Here is a 22511-nt window from a genome sequence, read left to right as displayed (position 1 = left end):
TCACTGACTGATATAACTGTATAAATGTCATAAAGTCAACTCAACATCTGTCTGGGGCCCTCGCAGACCCCTCAGATACAGCAGCAAAATGTCAAAATGTCCTATAGCAATTAGAATACTGAAAAAACAAACAAAAAAACTTCCTTTCTGCTCTTTCTCGCACTTGCATCTGGTGAACTGTGAACACTTTTCTGATAGGACTTTGCTTTGGTGTCTTCTCCTTGACTTAGATCTTTGCTGCCTTGTACCTCACTTGTAAGTCGCTTTGGATAAAAGCGTCTGCTAAATGAATAAAAGTAAATGTACATGTAAATACTGAGGTGGACTACTACTATCTTTGTAAGAGGCACAAACAGAGATTAACTGCACATCGCTGTCGTTTGAATTTCTGCAGAAGTCTGACTTCAGTTTGAGTTTGTGGGGGGGGGAAAAAGCAGCACAGTTTGCCACAGCGAGAGTGACGGCTTCACAGTGAATTCAGCACTTCGACACATTTTCATGCGCTAGATCTTGTTCATATTGTGGTTTAGTTGTCATTAATGCTGTGCTTGGGGTCAGATAAATGTACAGACAATATAAATGGAAATTACTTTTACAGCCCTTCGACCTGTGAAGAGTGAATCACAGATGAACGACTTGAGTGCATTTTAAACCTAATGAGTGATATAAATCTGAGGGGTCACCTGTAATCACACTGAACAAATAGGTTGTTAGCTATAATGGCTAACAGCTACATGCAGCTCCATTTGAAGTGATGCAGAGGGGGAAGACTCAGCTCCTCTTTTTGTTTGTTTCAGTCCGCTGCACCACTGTAATCGGAGCAGGTGAAACTGACTATTAAACCGGGCGTCAGATCTCTGCCGTAAACATTGGTTAGTCACAACACGGCGACTCCATCACTTGCCATTGATCCTCCTATAAACACATGTGTTTGTCATTAGTCAGTGGGCCGCCAGGGAGAGAGGGAGGGCCCCTTCTGCCTCACCCGCAGATGAGTGCGAGTTTCCAGGAAGTTATCTGTTGTAAGTTGGCAAGGCGAGAGGCGTTCTGCTTCTACCTAATATAAATACAAAGCGTTTCTTCTCCTAACCTCAAATCGTGATGAAAAACCCATGGTGGCAGATGTGTCTTTACACTGACAACAAGATGTTATTCGCAAGAAAATGTCTAATTCCGATAATAGACTACATGAAAACACACAGTAAACCGATTTTTTGCCCAATTACTTCCCTAAGAAACTCGGTTTGTATTTTTGACATACAATTAGCATAAAAATCTCAAACACGCATATTGTTCCACAGAGGTCTTCCAAGTCTCGTTCTCCCCTCCAACATCTGGCTCATGAGATGTTTTTGTCATTAAAAAAAGCAAAGAATCGTATAAAAGCTGAACTGTCTGGATTTGCACCTGGAGCACAATATCCAGCCTGAAGTCAGCCAGTTGCTTTTTCTGCACCCCTCCAGTCTGGACCCCTCTCCGTGACTCACACAATTCTGTATCAACACGGCATCATTTTTCCACCGTCTCGCCTGAACACAAACAGTACAAACATCCCCTGCTCTGACCAGTCAAAAAATAAAATAACGCCCTTATGTAACTTCACCACCGGGTGATTTGGGCCCTACCTCTGCTTTCAGTAACAGCTCCCTGGGTGGTTTTGGCTCTGCCTCTCTGGGGTACACATCAATCTACTAATAATAATAGTGAAGGCGGCTTTGACTAAACAAGCTCACAAATACTCAAATTCCCCTGCTACTGCATCCAAAAACACAACCACACCACATGACAGAAACACATGTCCCCATAGCAATGGGAGTGGTGCTGCTTTCAAACAGACTAGGAAGTTTTCAACCCAAACAAACAACCTGCTCCCAAAAAAGTGGTACGCTCCGGCTGTAAGAACATCGCGACAGCGGAGCCGGTGAGAAAATTAGGGCTGTACCACTGTAACACATGTCCCGGGGTGGTTCACGCACACTCATCTGGCCTCATTTCACATGGTTAAATATAGAAAATAATTATAGTAATGACGATAATGAGGACCTAATGACTTTTACAAGCCGTTCCTCAGAGTGCGGCCTGCTGTGGGTGAGAGCCAGTTCAAATAAATGGGCCGTGTGAAGGGTTCTGGGTAGAAAGGGCTCATGGGAAGTGGTCCGGAGCTCCAAGTACATGGTAATTTCTTCATTTGGACACTTTTCAGGAAGGGGTGACCCTCTCATTACAGCCTCTTTATAAGTCCTGCCAGTGGCCCTGTATTAACATAATTATACAGCAGGCTCTGTGACATGCCACCTCCTCTATTTCTACAAATGTGTCTAGTGGAAAAGGGTTTGGAGCTGTCATTTTTAAGCCTCAGCATGCAGAGAAACATGATCCAACACATGCCCTGCTGCTTCACAGTGACTGATTGACATCTTATGCAAGCAGCTTTAAATCAATACTTAAGATACAGAAGCGTTACAGTGGCCTGGAGTGTAATCAATGAATGGCGTATTTTAGCCACGCGAGCGATGTTACACAGAAAAATCCATTGTTTGTGTCACGGGTGGCTTGTGCCTAATTGTTTAGTTATCCATATTTCTGTGTCGTGATGCAGCCACAAATAGCAAGACGCCGCTCATCCAGCACCTCCAAGCTATTAGAAAAGGCGTCATTCTTTGTGTAGAGCTGCACATAAGATCATTGTGCTGCCAATGTAAATACGACACCCACTACCTTCCACTCTCTCATGTGTGATTTATGCCTGCGAAGACAAATCTCCACACCCCGACACAGCGACAGCCTGGCAACTGTCTCTCCAAACAGGATATGATGCGCCATGTTGCGTCTAACCACACTGCAAGCAGTGACAAACCACTATGCTCACATCTGAGTTTGACATGTATTTGTTTAGTCAGTGCATCTGCATAACTAAAACTGTGTCACAGTTATGGGGTTCCCATGAAGACAAAACTTATAAATAGATTTAAAAACACTTATAAAAACAGTTCTAAATACTATATATAAAAACAGTCCTCTGTAAAAGGTGCGATTTAAACCTCAACCTCACTCTTCACAGAATGAATATGAAATTGATTCTAATCTAAGAGTATGAGAATTTGCTGTGTTGAATTAAATGTTTGGGCATTTTGCACTGATGCTCAGGCAAATTTAGGGAAGAGCTGGCATCACGTAGGGCTCTAGGACACTTTTCTATCCTCCTTCTGATGGTTCTTTTTGATGTTTTATTGATCAAATATTAGAAATTATAACCAACTGAATGACCAATAATACAAAAAAGTAATTGCAGCCCTTTTTTTATTGTCACATAACAAAATATGGTGCTATAGACAATAGTGCGGTGGGAATTTGCAGGCAATGTTGCCAGATTAGATGGCTTACCACCCACTTAGACCATTTCCTCTTCAATCGGGAAGGTGGAAATTGATTTGGGCAGAAAATTATAATTTGCACTACACCATTAGGGCTGTTTAGACTTACAGCGTAGACTCTACTGTCTGTAGTCTGAACTGTATTGGAAGCTCAGGAAGGCAAGGAAGAAGATATTGCCTGAAGTGAAAGGGGCCGAGGCCTACGATCATAAATCTGCAGGGAGTTATCCCTCTATCAACAAGATGGAACAGTAGGGCACAGTTCATAACCACTACAATATCCACCAGCCATAATGTGGAGGAGGTCCTGAAAAACAATCAGAATCCAAATGACACAATCTGGGTCAAACATTCCGTCAGTCTCACAGCCGTTAGTCAGTGATATCTGAACACACAGACATTAAACAAATATGTTTGGACAAAAGGGATTTACACTCCCCACAAAAATGCCCATAAACCTGCTTACAAGACTTAAAAAACTATAAATCCAGAATTTGCCTGAGGATAATCAGATAATCTTCTGTATTCCGGCAAACACGTGCACCCAATGGTGCATAACAGTGAGTTTGAAATCTATTTTCAGTGTTTCTTCCTTTCTGACTTTGCTTTTGTTGAATCGCACACTAAAGATTAACCCACAGGAAGTGACTTGGGTAACTCCTTAAGTAAAATGAGTGTTCTCATCCAGCTCCTCCTAGCTCTGCCCCTTCATCCCAGTCAGTTTAACTTCTTGATTGTCCCATAAACTACTAGGTAATTTGACATCCTTCGTTTCTGTCTAATTCCTCCTTAGCCTGCAGCATTTCCTGCCTCCCGCCGAACCCATAAGAGATCCATGGTACAACCGAGCCGGTCTTATCATTCTTCAGCTTGGAGTCCCTCGCTCTGGCGCTGACACCAAGTACAACCTATAATTAGACATGAAAGCCACACTGGAAGTATTCTCCTAAAGGTGCAATGGATCCTGAGAACTGGAAGGCCTGTTGGGGAAGCATGTTGTGAAATGTTGCCTCTCATATTGTGCCACGTCATTCTTTGTATAGTATAAAGCAGCAGGTTGTGACTTCCTGCAAGCTCTAGGGCTTTTGTTTAGTTTCTGACATTGACCTCTGACCTAAAAAGACAATTTACCGCAACTACAGAGCTAAAAAAAAAGAAAAACCTGAAAAATAAAATAAACAATCAAAACACAACAGTATGGCTGGTATTCATGGGGCACCAGCCAAAAGAACTTCTCAGGTTTTTGGTCAAGCAGAGATGATGAGGATTATTTTCCAAGCTTGGCATCGACGCCAAACAAGCACACATGAGTGCATCATAGTAAGCCCCCAAGAGATGAACGATAATCCTTCCAGGGGGCATTAGCTGAGATGAGAAATATGTTTCATGGTATCTCTGCAGGGCCACATTGAATGGTTTTACATTTAGGAATAGCCAATGAGATGGAGATTCATTGCAGTGTCCCCCCGATTTCACGGTACGCAAAGATGTCACAAGCACAAAAAGACGAACAAGCGAGGCTGCCATCTTCTCCCCGTGAAACATGAAGGCTCTGACATAAAAGGAGGTTTTTGTTTATTGGAGGGAAAGATTCTTCCTTTTTAACACTTCAGTGCTTTTAAAAACAGCAACTGATGAGTTGCTTCGCTTTTAACTTTGCTTTTAACGATTATTTACATTAGCAACTCACTAAATGAGCAGTTCTGATTAACTGATTTATTAAAGTACACTATATAAAAGACAAATGTGAAAACATTCAGAGTTCCCTCATCAAATGTCTTGTTTTGTCCGACAAATAATCAAAGAACTCAAATACTTTATTGGTATAAAACAGAGGGAAAACAGCTGATCTAAACATTTTAGAAACTGGAACCAAACAACATAAAAGATGGACTGATTATGCAAATAGATGTTTTTCTCCTGCAGCTACATTGAGGTTTAAAGGCAGTAAATGTCTCTACTCCTTTAAAATGCTAACAGTAGAATTTATTCTTGTTTCTATTCTTATTATTATTGTTCTTTCAAAAGTAATACTGCGAAATCTTTCATAGAAAAAGACCAAATTATACATTTTGTTTTCCTATTGAAGCCTCAATAAAGCATAGGAAACTCACTATCACTTTTTGCACCTGTACAAATACCAGACAGGTGAATGCACCACGTTCACACCTGTTCTCAGAGAGCTGCTGGAACAATGTTAGAAATCACAAAACTACAGCAGAAACTTGAATGTGCCTACACTAAAAACACAGATTACATAGCTGAGGACTGATCAGACCCAGCTGGTCCTTGTCGGTGGCAGTCTGGCTCAGTCTGGGATGACAGTCGGCAGTGACGATCCTTAAGTGTGTGCTGCGTAAAGATTCTAGTCTTTGGCCTTTAGACACAGTCTGTGTCAGTCGTTCTGAGACTTTTTCAAACAGGTTGAAGATTAACAACGGGTAAATCATAATGAGAATTATTAGCACCCCGGCTCAAGGACACTGAAAAGCAGCAAATTCTCACATCTCTGAATATCAGCGTTTGAATTACCGAGGCAATGACTGCAGAGCTAATAAGTAAACTGCCTTTGCCAATTCATTACCGTGGACTGACTCTTTGTAGAGATGGACCAGACTGACAGCAGTTTACTGCACTTTGAGAGATGACCCTGCAAAATATTTGGCATTCCTCAGGGGAAGAAGTGGGGGTGGGAAGAATTATTTCCGCCAAAGGTCAAACATGGAAATGATAATATGCATTGTTGGTGACGTTGGTTAGTTGGGCTCTCTGTACCTCCCTTATCTTCTGTCTCTGGAAATGCACACACAATGTAGTCTGTCTCCCCGCTGACCGTTTTCAAATGCTAATGGCTGACTCACGGCGATAGAGCGCAGTGAGGGGGGGGGGTAAAGGGACCACTATTCATTCTCACTGGGGGAGAAGGTCTTCACAGCCACTGGAAATTCAGCACAGGAGCAAAATTGAGGAAAACCGACAAGAAATTCTGCACAAAAACGACCGGAAAACAGTGAAAAAACAAAAACAAATCAGCGTCGCAGCTTGACAACACCATGATGCCTTAGCAGGCATTGGAATGATAATTGGTCTGTGCTGAATTCAAACTGATAAAATGACAGGACAGGAACATTAGAAAAAGAAAAAGTGGAAAAGACATTTCTCTGCATGGATTTAAAAGTTGCAGAGGTTTCCTCAGGAGGTTGCATTTAAACAGTGCATTGAAAGAGAGAGAGTTCTTTGTTTTTGTCTAAACATAACATTTTATCGTCTTTCAGGAAAATACCGATGTCTCTTTCTACAAGTGCCCTCTCTATACAATGCCACCCTCTGCACCACCAAACGCGCACACAAGCACATAAAGAAAGAGATGCTGCTATGCCCCACCACTACCCTCATTAACTATGTAAAGGGGCACCTTGAAACAATCATGTGCATCTTCTGAACAACCTTCCCATGCACCATCGCTCGGACTGCTCTCATTCTCACGGGGTCAAAATGAGAGCCCCCCCCCCCAGGGTGAGAATGAGAGCCCCCCCCCCCCGACCCCACCCAACTCTGTTTGCCCTCTTGTTCCCCCCACAACTTCCTCTCTCTTTCATTTTCTGCTGGCTCTTTCAGCATCGCAAGCCCTCCTCCTCCTCCTCCTCCTTCCCCCCTCAGAACAATGTCTACTCCACTCTTGTCTAGCTCCCTTTGCTTTTGGACCAATTCCTGGAACCTGAACCCATAAAAAAAAAGAAACACTGAGGAAAACACACACATCTTGGCCAGAGTGTGGGTTCACCTAATCACTGTTCTCTGTGGCTGTGAAGCTATTCCTGCAACAGTTACATCAGCTACAAAGGAATGAGTTAACAGTCAGTGGAGCTTTTTTTAGCCATTTTCCCCTGAAAAGCTGAATCACAACACTTTATAGAAACAGTTTGACATTTTGGGAAATGCATTTTATAACTATAGTGACTGAAAAACCCGCAAATATTAGCTTGGTGCAGGTTTTTATGGTGACTAAAATAATCTGCCACTAGAGAGCACTGACAGTTGTCCTGTAGAATGTCTTGGTAAATATGACTCAAGATGCTTTTTCAGTTAAAAAGTTTATTCACACTATTATCAAAGTCAGTCCAAGTGTAAACCTACAAACCTCACTATTTAACACCCTATATCTTTGTAGGTTTATACACAGAATGGGTGTTAAATTCCTAAGATTAATGAATTTTTGCTACAGTAAATGAACTGACTGGAGAATTCACAACAATGGAAATAAAACAGAGTGATGCCAGCAGGTGGCTGCATTTGTATGAAGTAAACCATCATGATTTGAGGTACTGGAGCTGAGTTTTGCTGCTCTTCATGTCTGTAGAAATAGTTTAAGGGGAATCTAGTTTCAGCTGTTGCAGCTTTCAAACGTTAACACTTGACCAGGGTATTAATGAGCAAATATCCTAAATTGTTGAGATAAGATTTGACATATTAAGAACCTTCCTCACACAGTGGGGAAGTTTCCACATTATCGCTGCAAGGTGTGCTGTTCCTTTAAATCTCAGGAATTGTCGCCTATTTTTCTTTTATCTGAAACGCTCTTTCCCCTGAAATCCCTGAGGCCCTCTAATGTCGTGCAGACCTATCAGGGGGATTACGCGCATTAGGCGACCTATGGAAGACGAGCCTTCCCTTCACACCTGAACACCTGTTGGAAACTACTCCTGATGTGAGGGAGGAGGGTGGCAACATTGGGCCAGACTGTAGCGCCTCGCTTCAGGACGCGTGACGTGTGGAACCATCCACCAGGGTGACCTGGTTAAGCTTGTGTTGAAACATTACCGCTGTGTGTGGAAGCAAGCACTTAATATAGCTGTGAATAATTTATCACGGCTGACATGAAAACCAAATGCCAACATCTGATAGTGGACATAGTAAACCCTGGCACTATTTACCAAGGATCTGTGAGAGGTTGACCTGCATAAAAGCTGATAAACACATTGTCATCCAATGTGTCATATAACCAAGACAAGGCTGCTCTGGCTGCTTTAATACCTTCCTACTTCCCACCAGGCTGCTTTGTTATGGCAGTGTCTCTAAGCACAGAGCCCTGGTTTCTAAGCTCTTACTAGCTCACCTGAATGTGGCACAGTTTTACATCAGCGAGCTGGCTACACAGACCTCCTCCCTATAGACAACAGCTGGGAAACACTGGTTTTGGTCAAATCTATTAACCGATCACCTCGTTCAGGTTGAAAATAGAAAAATCTATTAAAAGTTCAACTATGAAAAGTCATCGTTGCTACGCTCACTGGATATGCCCAACCCATCACCGTCATCCGCGACTGTTCCAGCTCTGTGAACTCTGTACTTAGCAGGACAATGAGTCAGTCAGGACCATGACGCAGATACGCAAGGTGCACGCCCTCGAATCACAACCAAACCCTGCTGAAGAGTGACACTAGATTTAAAAACTTACAGCTTGGACTATTTCAAGCCTAAAGCTGTGCCAAACAGCAACTTCACACTTCAGAAAACAGCCAGTTAAAACTTGAAGTGACTGCCCTTGGACCCTTAAACCATCTTAACACCTTACACACCTGTGCATTACAGAGAGAGTACCTAGGTGATCGTGAGGCAGTGAATGAATGAGACAAGGAAAAAAGATAGTAGCATGTGTGGCACCAACTCTTTTGCTAAATAATAATACATGGGTTCACAAGCCATCAAAAGTTGAAGTTGAAGTATGATCTACAAGCTCTGGTACCAGCTGGAAAAATGGGGGGTCGCCACAGCAACTCATCTTCCTCCATCTAACCCTATCTTCTGCATCCTCTTCTCTCACACCGACTACCTCTCCTCCTTTGCCCAATTTCCACCGGCACCCTGTAGGTCAACAGCACCGGTGGCGGTCGTGGTTAACCTGGGCCCTAACTGATTCGTTATGGACGTCAGATGCGGTGTGAAAGTCATGATTTACATGTTTAATTTGGCATGCGTTTTACGTCAGATGCCCTTCCTGACACAACCCTCTGCATTTATCCAGACTTGGGATGCGCACAAGAAGACACTGGCTTTTGCCACCTTGTGGCTGCATTAAAGTTGCAACAAACTGTACATCATAAAAAAAATAAACCTTGTTGACACAATCCAAGGGGTTCACAAAGGCCACGAAGAACAGGAAGGCAGGCAGAGGGCATGATTCTTTTTAAGTGAAAGCCACATTACATTAAAATAGTTCATTAAAATGTATTCTCAGATTGGAATGCAAAACGTAAACTTTTTATTACATTTATGCTGTGGTAATTATTCCTTTATTACCTCAGTTTACCATTGTAATAAGATCATCCATAAACAGCCCTGATGACAGAAAAGTGGTTGTTTTTTTGCAGCATAAATGCTATAACTATGATATTTTCAAAAATATATTTATATTATAGTCAATAGAATTTTGGTGGATTTAGGTCGTTGATTAAAAAAATACATTTGCTGAAGACACCTGGTGCTCTCGAACAATACAATTACACAATTTACAAGTGTAAACTTCCTCATGTGGCCTTAGACCAGATCAAATGGAGAAAGTATTCGATACTTGGCAGAGTATTAAATAATGACATCATTCATCACCAAACAAAGCCTTTACAATAACTTCCCATTTTAGTGGCAGCAGGGACACTGGTATGTCAATCATAGCTCAAATTAACAATATATATGTCAAAGACAGCATTTCGTTTTGTTTTTCTGCTCCTATGTGTACTTTATAAAGGGGGGTGAGGGGTCCTCAAAGGCAGGGAAGCTGGTTGCCCTATTTACGCCCCTGCTATTGCAATAACTGCAGCCTTTAGATAGACCTTCAAATCAGACGCATGCAAAAAAAAAAAAGGAAATATGTAAGTAGAGACATGACAGGCTTCTGTTTTCATCACACCACAGTTGATAAGTGCAGTTTCCTCCTTTTTCATCCAGTGCTATATTTAAGTAATTCAGACGCATTCATTGAAAGAAGTTCATAACTGCCCAAAACCACAGCGGAAAAAGTTTCACATTCCCAGCACCCACGTCGACTTCTCTGACGAAAAAAAAAAAAAGTTTCGTTGTCATTTTTCCCAAAATTACAGGATCAGAAAGAGAAACCAGCGTTTGAACCTGTGGCGTTTCACTTACTTTGTATTTCATATCGTGCGTCTTCTCTGTGGCTCCGGTAAAAAGTAGGAAATATCCGCTTTATCGCACCAAAGACCGACACATCTGAGTAACCGGGGGTCTGGAGCGTTAACCAGCCATCCGCAGCTTCATACACGGAGAAACAAGCAGGGTGGAATCTCTCTGACTACGGACGGCTGCTCTCTCTCCTCTACACCACACTGAATCGCTCTGACAAGGGGGGCACAACGCGTCCGCTGATTGGCCCAGGGAAGCAGTCAATCCCCGCCCAACATGCAGAGGCCCCGCCCACTGATGTGTTACAAAAATTACGTCATTAAACCGCGGAGACGTTTATTTGCAGAGTTCTTATAAAATAATACAAATGTATCTGGATAGGGATTAATAAAAAAAAAAAAAGATTCTCTTCACATCTATAATTATATCTCCTGGGGGCATACATGCATGAAGGGGCCCAGGGGGTAAGACTGCAAAATGTCACTGACAGAGATGCAAACTGATTACAATCAAATGAAAGATGAATACACAAGCAAACACAGTGAAGCAAAACAACCACAAGCACACAGCATGACCACAAAGAGCCAAACAACGAGCACAAAAATATGCTAAACAAATACAAACGGACCCAAAGCAAACACAAAATAGACACAACAATCTAGACAAAACTAGACATCTCCTCTTTGGAAAAGTTAATTCAGTAAGCTGGGCAGCATGATAGTGGAGTGGTTAGCACTGCTGCCTCCCAGCTGGAGGTGGTTCAAATGCTCCTGCAGACTGCGGCCTTTCTTCGTGCAGTTTGCATGTTCTCCCCGTGTGTGTGTGTGGGTTTCCTCCCACAGTCCAAAGACATGCACATTCTGTACACATGCTGTTGATTGGTGACTCTAAATTGCCCTTAGGTGTGAATGTGAGTGTGAATGGTTGTCTGCCTGTGGATGCCCCTCTGTGTTGGCACTGAGATAGAGTAGAGACCTGTCCAGGGTGTATGGATGGATGGATGGATGGAAGGATGCTGTAGCAAAAACAGCTGGCAAGACTTCTAAGTTCTGGAACAGTGACTTCCTGGTCGTCTTCCTGACCTGAACAGCTAACTCTAGAAAGTGTTGTGTTGGTTTCAGTCTTTAACTACTGAGGTTACTGTGGTTCTTAAAACGGGAAGAAAGGTGAAATAAGTGAAATTGAATGTGACGTGGCTGTTGTTTTAACTATTTCAAAAAATGCTGATCTACTGGGATTTAAATGCACAACCATCTCTATGGTTTAGAGAGAACTGGCTGAAAAAGAGGAAATATCCAGTGAACAGCAGTTTATCTGGAAGAAAATGTTGATGCCAATGATCAGAGGAGAACGGTAAGACTGGTTCAAGCTGATATAAAGGCAACAGTAACTCAAACAACCACTCGTTACAACCGAGAGATGCAGAAGAGCATTCAACGCACAACATGTCGAACCTTACAGAAGATTACTTACTACAGCAGCAGAAGAGAAGAGCAGATGTCACTCTTGTCAGCTTAGAGCACGAAACTGAGGCTACGATTTACTCACTAGACCTGGACAGTGCAAGATTGGAAACACATTGTCTGGTCTGATGAGTCTTGATGTCTTCTGTAAGATTTGGATATTAGGGTCAGAATTTGGAGAAAACAACATGAAATTGTGGATCCATCTCATCTTGTAACACTGTGGATGGTATTTTACCAACTAAGAGCTGTTCAAATAGTACAGCCTTTTTGAGTATTGGTGCTGACCATGTCCATCTCTTTACAACCACAGTGTACCCATCTTCTCAAGGCTGCTTCCAGCAGGAATAACAATGCATTCACTGTACTCGTATGGCCTGCACAGTCCACAGAGCTCAATCCCATAGAGCACTTTTGGGATGTGGTGGCCACTGCATAATTACATCAATATGAACCAAAAGCTCTAAGGAAATTTTCCAGCACCTTGTTGAATCTATGCCATAAAGAATGAAAGGGCATCCAAGTCAGTACTAGTAAGGTGTACCTAATAAAATGGCGGATGACTGTATGTCCAATCAGTTCAGTTTGTAACAGGTAGACTCCAGTCACATCTAAATATATTTGTAACGCTGAGCGTTCGGTTATAGATTTTTAATACAATATCTTAAAAGACAGTAAAAACATGTTTTTACTTTGCGTCATGGGCTTTTTAGTGATGCAATTAAACTTTACTTCTTAAGAGTGTAAACAGTGGATTCTGAAAAGTGAGACTGTACAACTTCACGTCAGCCACAGAACACGATTTTGCTGGAAACACAACGGGACGCTCTTGTGGCTCTTTGTAATGGAGAATATGTTTGGTTGTTCTGCTGATAAATGGTGTAGCCCACAGTGCTAAAGGAAGTGTCATTATGTTGCATTTGTTTCTCAGCGGAAATGTTTCTGTCTCTTCAAAGGCAAGTGACAACTGTTTTTTTTTTTTACCTAACACTCAGCGTACCTCTTTCTCATGCTCTTATAGCTCTCATGCTCTTAAATAGTACATATATAAAATGGTTTTAAAAGATTATAAAAATGAGTTTTTTTCAGGGGTGTAGTTTGTCTTAGCATTTTTCTTTCCCCAGCACTTTTAAACTGCAAAGCGCAGGTGAACAAAATATGTATTTACACACCAATAAATACAGCTTTGGTTTGCATGAATACTACTCATTACGAAAACTTTTACTCAGCAGTATTTGCTTGCTAGTAAAATCTAGTTTAGGCAGGACTCAGTAAAAATTATATATCACTATTTCTTCCTGCATTGTTTCTCACGCCTCAAAGATTCAATTTATATTCAGGAAAGATCTAATGAGACTGAATTTTTACAACAAAGATATTGAATTCTGGGAGCGTAATCTGCTGCAAGTCATGTTTTAAAGGTTGGTTTAGCAAAGTTTGTGAGGGTTAAACATGTAAAGCTGCAAACTAGGTAGGAAATTTATTTGATTTTATTTAGAAATTGAATTAAATTTTCTTTAGAAATAAAGCACATTTCCTTAGCTGAACATCTAATAAATAGAATCTGTATCTAAACGTTGTCTGATTACAATTACATTTTTCTATAAAACACATGAAATCATTTGATCATATTATTATAAAACAAAACTGCATATTGTTACTTGCCAAAACTATATACATCAAGAAGGAAGTGTTTGTGTTTGCCAAACACAAAACCGCTGCATCATACAGTTTATGTATGCATTTTATGCTTAACCATGCAGGAGAAGCATAGTACATTTCTGTTTGAAATTCTCCCCACCAGATAAAAATGCAAACTAAAATTAATTCTTGACACTTAACAACACAACAAAGAGTAACTTATAGGCTACGATATTTTAAAAGGTTATTTTTAGAGCTTACCCGGACTCGAGCAAAGGCAGTGCAGTCAAAATTGAGATGTCACCTCCGTTGGCACAGCTCAGTATGTGATAGAGGTGACAAGAAACACCCAGGCTGCTTTCTGACAATCAAACAAACAAGCAGGCAAGCCTTCCTCTCTATCTACATTACTCTGCTAACACCTTTTGTAACGCACACAGCTTTTCTCTTCACTTGCATTTGTGCTTCTTTTGTACTTGCACAAACATTGTGTGCAGCATCCTAGCCTGCATTTATTTCTCGTGAGTTAGGAAGTACCCAGGCCTGATGTGGGTCTGCCTGGAAGTAAATGTTCTCCGCAGCTCAGCCATATTAAAAGGGCAGAAATCACTTGTAATTAGCCTGCCTCTCCTGTGTTTCCGAATGCTCCAATTTGTGTCAGCTCATTTATCACAATCAGAGGGACCCTATCAGCTCTTATTGTCCCCTGTGCACAGTCATATCCTCAGAAGAATGCCTCTTGTAAGGGCACTCAAAACCCTTGTTTGTTTATGTACACCATGCCCAGCTGGAGACCATTCTCTGGGCCACAAGTGAGCAGGGGGGCTATTCTTTTCTGTGTATGGCATGTGATTATGTGCATGCGAGCACCTGTTTCCTATGACAAACACAACTCATTTTCCCTTCTGTGTAAATCAGTGCTTTGGAAGAAAGCAGCTTGAAAAAAAAAAAAAAGCCAAAAAGGTTGTTTATCCCCATTTTACAACATTTGGCACGACTGAAGTCCATTAGTGTCAGGCTCCACTGGCGTGTCATCTCAGATGGTTTCAACTCGAGCCTGACATGCATTATCTGCTTGTTGTTGGGTAGGAATGAAAGATTTAGAGAGCCTCTTGGAAATGTTTCCTCACCAGCTTGAGTTGCAGCCCCGAATCCCTCCTTCTAAACCTCAGCGGAGAAGTCAAACAATCACTGGCCAGAGGAAGATTTGTATTGGCATCAGTACTAAGCGACAAGTCTTAGTCAACATGACATCTGCCACCGTAGCAGGATTAGCATGAGTAGTGAAGGCCTCCAGCATTTTAGCTGCAGAGGTCTCTCTGTGTTATTATGGTACATTTCAGCACGGAAATAAGAGCTAATAGTGGAAGTGAAAAATGAGCTGCCCACCTTTCATCTCAGCCAGGTGTCTGTGATGTTTAGGTTACATAGGTGTCACTGCTGATCTGACCTCAGGTTTTACAGAGGGCACGGCAGCCATACATCTTCCATAAGTGGGGATCACAGGACTCTGATGCCTGAAGCAGGGTTCATTGTTGCAGGTTTCAGTAGATGGACAGTAGCAGGAGGTGGCAGTGGGTGAAAGGTCTGACAACAGTTTCTCTGTGCAGAAGAGGGCGAAGGAGGCCCCTCACCACTCCCCGTGAAAGACCCTCCCTCAAACTCTCGCAAACCAGCACAGGCAGATTTATGGGACCATCTCCCCTCCAACCGCCCTACACCGCCACCCTTGTTGCCAGCACCACAGCCTGGCCCCCCACTCATGCTCAGTGTCTCTTTCTTTGTGCCCTGTGACCTGGTGCAGCCTTGTGGCCGGGCAGCAGCACAGAGGAATGTGCAAAACACACAGCACTGAAGAAGAGTGAGAAAATACATATGTGAATAGATCTGCCTTGAAGGGTAATTTCCCCTAATACATTTCCTATTTACTTGTAGTGATAACTAGAAAATAACATGTAAATAAAACACCGCTGGGTTTCTTTTGTTTTTACATTTAAATTTTTAGCTAATAATATAATAGAATTTCAACTTCTTAAAACATCCAAGTAATAATGTTTGTGTGCACATCCCTAAAGCAATACAACACAACTACTCAGACAAGTCCAAAATAAATGCAGCCCATGTCATTATTGCAAAATCAAAATTTCATATTTAAAAACTTTTGTTGGCGAGATCTTGTATACACATTTGAATTGTATATACAAAACCCGAACACAACGTTAAAACTCAACCTAAACACCTGCCTCCAATGCTCTGTTCACACATGACATGTGTAACATTGCTGGTTTTATCAGTCTGTTAAAGCTACGGCTTTCACGCGGAAATAGGTCACCCTTACATTTAAGGATGGTCATTCAAACGTGTTCAGATGTCAGATTATGTCACATCAGATTAAAAAATTGGTTTTAGCTATTTAAAGATAGTTTTGGCAGATTTATGTGGAAAAGTGGAAAAAATATACCCCTCATGTTGAATCTGCACAACACAAATACGCTGAACTGCAAAGAAAAGAGTCAGTCTGTGGAACAATAACGAACTGAGGCAGGACAATTTTATTCATACGATGGAACAAGCAGGGAAAATAAGGCTAATATTTGTCTCAAAAATGCTGTAACTTTGATAGATTCAGCTTCAGTTTGGATTATGGACTGCTGAAATTTCTTATGAGTCTCTGGTGGACTTTGAAGTAAATTTGAGAGCTGTACACCATGTTCTTATTGTTCTGAGGGGAAACACTGAAGGACACTATCGAAAGCTGGAAAACATTTTCCATTTATAAATATATAACAAATATATATATCCCAAATCCTTCCCTCCTGGAAAAGAGTCAAGTAGCATCACTTTTAAAAAAATCCTCTACACTAACAGATATGTAAATATGGTAATTACTGGTTTTAATAAATGTTATCTGGCTCCTTATTTGACCCTCCTTCCTGTCTTTATGCTAAACTCATTTAATCCGTTCATGGCTCCCTTGCCCCTTAATGCACGCGATCATCCAACTCTGTGAAACAACGTGAATAAGATCTGTAACTTTCCCAAATACAATACAGGGCTGTGACTACAACTCTTAGTTCTAAACTGGATGAACTGACTCAATTTAAACTAGAAGAAGCATTTTCAAAGAGTAAATGCACTGTGAGTGGTTCGGTGTTAAAAGGATTTTACAAGGAAAACAACAACAACAACAAAAAAAAAAACCTGAAATGTTTTTGCTGAAATAGCTGAGAGTTTAGCTTAACCAATAATAGCTGAAACGAAATGTCGCCTCCAAATATACTGGTTAGGCAAACTTTAAAGCCAGTTAACCTCAAAAAGTTCAAAGTCAGAAAGCTCAAAGGCAATTATGTGATTATGTTATTGATGATGTCATAATTTTACAGGGTATAAAAGTATAACAATTTTAAAAAGCATAAAAGTTATCTAAATTATATACAAACCATAATGTCCTTTATAAACTCAAGGTTTTGAAGTTTCAACTGTGTTTCTAGCTGAAAGTAAGCCGGAGTAGTTAGGTGCCAAATAACCTAGAGAATAATAACGATAATAATAAAGATAAGAATATCAGTAGATGATAAATGACTTCAGTCTCTTCGCTGAACACCGGTTGGACAGAGACGATCTAAAACCATCATCACTCTTTTCACGTCTTCCCAAATTCAAGTCACTCAATGGTGAAAAGTGTTCTCACACACATTAAAAGCTGGGCTTAATGATCTCAGTCACTCTGCTCCTACATTACAGTAGATTAAGTCCCTTCTGCATCATTAGCTGAATCCACTACAGATCAGAGGGAACAGTCGCAGCACTATAGCCCTGTAGCCTTTAGCAACCCCTCCGAGGCTCCGGTTTGACTAACCTCACTAACATGAAGGGTTTCATTTATGTCTGATTGTCACAGTTGTATTTCAATGACCTGAATAGCTCCTTGTATGCGGCTAAAGGATTTGCTTTATTTGGCCTTTAACTTGGCAGTGATATAAGTTGTCCACAGCCGCTGAAAAACAAGGCCATAAAAAGTCTGTATTGGACTTAGATTGGCCTGCACACGTAAATGCTCGCTGTGAGCGTGAATTACTCCTAACTGGATGCCAAGGCCATCTTTTAAAGCTCCGAGTTCAATGTTCACTCTGTTTTTTTAATCCCTCTCACTTGTTCATTCATTGTACATTGCCTGGGCACACCTTCCCCTGTGAGTAATTTGCCTCTGGATTGCTCCTGTATTCTGCTGCATTGGGAACTGTTCATCATTCTGTCACCAGCTACTGCAGTATCATGCTTCAGTGTCAGCAGCAGGTTTTAAAATTCAGAAGACATACAGTTACCCGCACACAGCAGAGTTGTTTTAATGGAGAACAAGAGAGGAATTCTTATTTTGCACTAAATGTGAGGACACTAAGGTCATGCATTGACATCATATCGACTCCGCTCTTGCTCCCAATCATCCACTCCAATGAACAATAAGCCTGTGTCATTCAACCCAGGGCAAGATCAGACTTTTTTCAGCTTATATATCTGATATGGCATCATCTTCACATGAGCATTAACATTAACGGTGGTATTCTGCAGTTTCGGAGAGACTTGTGCATTATGGAGCAGTGTTACTCAACTCATTTGAAATGGATAGAAATTGTTGTTTGTTGAAAAAATGAAACAATTATTAGAAAATGTATATTAGAAAATATAGTTTTACTTAAAAAAAAAGAAATAAGAAATAATCATTAAAACATACTAGATGGCTTAATAGTTCACTATTAAGGGGGGGGGCTTTATTTGCTGTCATAAATTACATGTTACCAAACAGACGTTAAGTTCAGTAACACAAAAATTAATTTCTATGCAAATGACAGACTGCTCTTATAATCCGTTCGTCCAGATGACTCCACTGTCTCATCACACATTTCTGCCTGTCTTTCCGGCATCTTTCTTAAATAAGACATGGGCATCCTCAACTCAACCTGTTCAACACAGAAGTAGTTATCTTCAGTCAGACCCTCCATACAACATGATGTGGCCGTCAACTTCAGCGATTGTCAGAATCAGAATCACAAAACTGTTTATTGCCAGGCACACTTAAGAACACTTAGCTGTACTAGGAGTTTGTCTTGGTGTCTCCATAATGTCAGAAATGTGTGAGTCATAAATAAACTGATCACATCTCCATCTCTGACTCTGATTGTTTGCTTTCTTTTGTATTTTACTTTTGAGTTGCTTTGGATAAAATCATCTGTCAAATGACTAAATGTAATTAGTTCACTTGTGAACTCTCCGTCTTTTGTTTGATCTTAGGCCACAAAGTTCAAGGGCTCGTGGAAAATATTGTTCCTTACACACTGGATTCCAAGGATTGACCGATTTTTAACATTCTTATTTCTGGACTGTAACCTGGAAGCTCTGGTTTCACTTCATCTCACTGCTCTCTCTATTTTAGCTCAGTTTAGCTCTCTCTTGAGGGAAATATCTGTCTCTTCAGCTGCTAAATACTCCACCATTCAACATCCACTCAATAACCTTTTTGTCATCGAGTGCTGAGCACTGTGGTTTTTGTTGGAAAAATCTGCCTGATGCTGCTGGAGGCAACCAAAAAAAGTAAAACTAAAACAATGAGCTAAAAGACAGTAAATTTCACTATAGAGCAGTTGGTGGTCGTTTTTGGTCTTGAAGTACTTCCAGAAGTACTGATTAGTTTAACTATAGTTTTACTTCAGTAAGAGTCTACGAGAGTCAATAACAAACCATCGAAAACCCATCGAAGTAAAATCAAAACGATCAAAGTTGGTTATACAAAAAAGCTCATTACAAGTACAGATCCGCTGTGAGACATAAAAAATGAATTATGAGAAAAGAAAATACAGACAAATATGAAATACAACTATGAAAATTGTGATATAATTCACAAAACCCAGACCATTATTATGGAATATATTTTTTTTTCTGCTTGACTGCACAATAACAGTTTATTGCAGATCAATTTCTTTCAGTATTTCAAAATATACTTTGTGCAAAGCCATGTTCCTGAAGTGTTCGTATCATAATACCACTTTTCATTGCAGTATTGTGGCCCGTCAGCCAAGTCAAACAGGACAGAGCCAGTTTTTGTGATGGGCTGATGCTTTGGTCTGAGTGAGCTGGCTATTTTGTTCTGTGTTAAATTGACGATTATTTTTTACATTATATCTTTATTAAATCATTTATTCTGTGAATGTTATTTTCCAAAGCCCAAAACTGACACATTCTGAGCAACACACTAACTCTCAGAAACTCCCAAATATTCAATTCAAACAACACAAAATAGACAAACGCTGTTAAATATGTTTCCTCGATTGTTTTCTTGAATAGTTGAGTAATTTTTAAAGTGATTTTTCAGATGATTTCCCCTTAACAACAAATAACTCGAGACACATTACATTTGTGTAATCTGATCATATTATGCATTGCTTATGGTTTTATTCTCCTCTATTTATCAAATTCGTGCTTTTACATTTTCCTCTAGTCAAACGTGACTCATCCGCCAGCACATTTGTACAGGAGCTGGTTCCCGGAGCAAGACGTCCACAGCTTTAAAACAAACCATGGAGAGAAAAACATAGTGGTTTTGGCTTTGCTCTGCTGGTTATTTATGGAGAGGATCCATCCATCCTTTTGTGCTCTGCGGGCAGGGGCGATGCAGGTGGGAATTCTGGGAAGTGAACAATCTAAACGAGGTAACCCCCCTCCCCACATACACACACACACACACACACACACATGAACATGTTGGTGGACAGCGAGGAACGCCAATGCCTCTGGCTTTTGAAATATGGTGCTCCAGAGTGCAACCCAAGCGCACACACGCTAGTAAAATATGCACGCACCGAAAACAAACACAGTTTTAAGAGGGATTCCTGACCTTTGCCTCCACCTCGGGTCTGGTTACTCACTATTTTCTTGCAAGAAAAATGCCTCTCTGCCAGCTGACCTACTTTAGCATCTTCTGAGTCTGCTGCACACTAACCTTTTCTCTCTCCTGCTTTACTTACCCAGCACTTCTCAAGTTCAACATGTACCTGCACGTAAATGCTTTCTTTACATGCTTCTGCTTAAACAGGACAAAACACAATCACACCCAAGAGTCTGAGCAAATATCTGAACAAGCAGGAAGGAAAGTCAATGATACAATGCAAGGCATCCGTGCTTGGTCTTGGTGTGTGTGCGTGCCTCTAGAATGGTTGGCGTTACACTGGAAATTGGGCTCTGGTTTCCTGCATACCCTGCTGACTGAGATGAATGGGTGTAGTGTGGGTAGTTTGTTACTGAACTCATAGCATGGTGTAGTGTGGGCTGGCCGATTGCTCAACACCAAGTCTGGAGCAAAAATGCTACAAATCTAATTGTGGCTCTTGAGAGCAGACTCTGATTGCTTTCTGGTTGCTGTTGTCAGGACGCGGATCTCTGCCCGGGATCTGCGGCTGAAAAGTAAAGCGAGCGCTTGGCTTACATCTGGATTTGGTGTTGGCTTTGGGTGGAGGAGACATGATGAGACAAGGTGAAATGTGGGACATTTCTGGTATTAACCAATGTTTCTTCAGTATGAAATGGAAACAGATTGCATCCACCCAGTCTGTAGGAGTATAGGATTTAGAACCACAAGTAGCACCACCCTGAGGTCACATGAATCAATTATTTGTTGAACAAAAGTGTAGAAAACAGCTACCTGAAAGCCATCGAAGATACAGGGAACATCCCCAGTGCCGAATATGCAAAGATGTCTCCCTCTCTTGTGCCATTTCCATGAGGAAATTAGTTTTTAGAAGAATGAGATGTCCGACTTTTGTGGTGACGTGTACTTTGCATTTGTCCATATGATAAAAATACTTCTGCACATTAGCTTTTTATTTCCAAGTTGCCTGAACGTTTATACATGTTTCAACCGATGAGCACCATGTTAGAATCCAGCTCTCATAATACGTCATCGGATACGACTCACAGGAGCCAAACCTTGTTGACTGACAGCCAATGAGGGCACTTTATTTGAGATTGGTTGTGTAGGTTGTAGACTTCATTATCAACATGACAACTATCTGTGTAAAAATATGTGGAGGCAGCAGTTGCCCTCACAATAACGTCTCCTCTATCTAGAAAACACATATAAACATACATACAACTGTGTTATTCATTTAAGCCTCTAAACAACTTTAAATAATAGTATTATAATCTGACAACAGCAAAATGTATATCTTGTGTTTGAGTTTTACTGAAGCAACATGTCCCATGCAGTTTTGTTTGGAGGTGACTGCAGTGAAAACACAACAACGGTCAGCCACTGGTGCATGAGCTAGCATGCAAAACAGATGTTTACAACAAGCCAGTGATTGTTAGCACACAATAATCAATCCGACGTTCCAGTGAGAGAAACCCGCAGAACCAACCGCAGAACCGACAACTACACAACTTTCCAAGTGTTTTTGAAGACACCTAACTTTTATATTTAGAAAGTCAATGTGCTGCTCTGAGTCAACATTGCCCCATGGCTTCGATCATGCCATCATGTAAATGCCCTGCACCTAAATAGCTTTTGTCTTTCGCTGAGACACACACACACACACACACACACACACACACATACACGCGCAAGCATAGCCAAACCTGTGGTCAACAGTTTGATCCAGTTTCTGCTCTCCATCCGGAGTGGTTTCTTCCCAGTGCCATGTCTCCCAATGCAGTCAGAGTCAATCTGAGTAAAGGCTGCCACACATGTGCAGTTAAACACAGGCCTTCAGATTTAATATGTATAGTTTTTGCAGAGTTGAGCAATGCTGCTCCTCTGCAGAATACTTATTTTTCACATTTTTCACATGTTGGACAAAACCAACAACATAGAGCAGATTCCTTTTGACTCCAGGTTCAACAAAAA

General features: G+C 41.1%; 1 protein-coding gene across 2 annotated transcripts in view; it reads right to left on the bottom strand.

Moving 5' to 3' along the window:
• nedd9 (neural precursor cell expressed, developmentally down-regulated 9) overlaps window positions 1–14012 on the bottom strand; it is a 31507-nt gene extending 17495 nt beyond the window's left edge. Inside the window, exon 1 of one of the 2 annotated variants that reach the window (XM_067495653.1) lies at window positions 13880–14012. Coding sequence is in view for 1 of the 2 variants with exons in the window: in XM_067495643.1 (XP_067351744.1) it covers window positions 10518–10529 (12 nt within the window). In the remaining variant the exon portion in view is untranslated. Of the gene's footprint in view, window positions 1–10517; window positions 10713–13879 lie in introns of those variants that run through there. The other variant, XM_067495643.1, reaches the window with a different exon arrangement.
• Between the last annotated feature and the right edge of the window lie 8499 nt (window positions 14013–22511).

Source organism: Channa argus, chromosome 1 (assembly GCF_033026475.1).
Source record: "Channa argus isolate prfri chromosome 1, Channa argus male v1.0, whole genome shotgun sequence".
NCBI classification, from domain to species: domain Eukaryota; kingdom Metazoa; phylum Chordata; class Actinopteri; order Anabantiformes; family Channidae; genus Channa; species Channa argus.
This window is presented reverse-complemented; position numbering and strand designations above follow the sequence as displayed.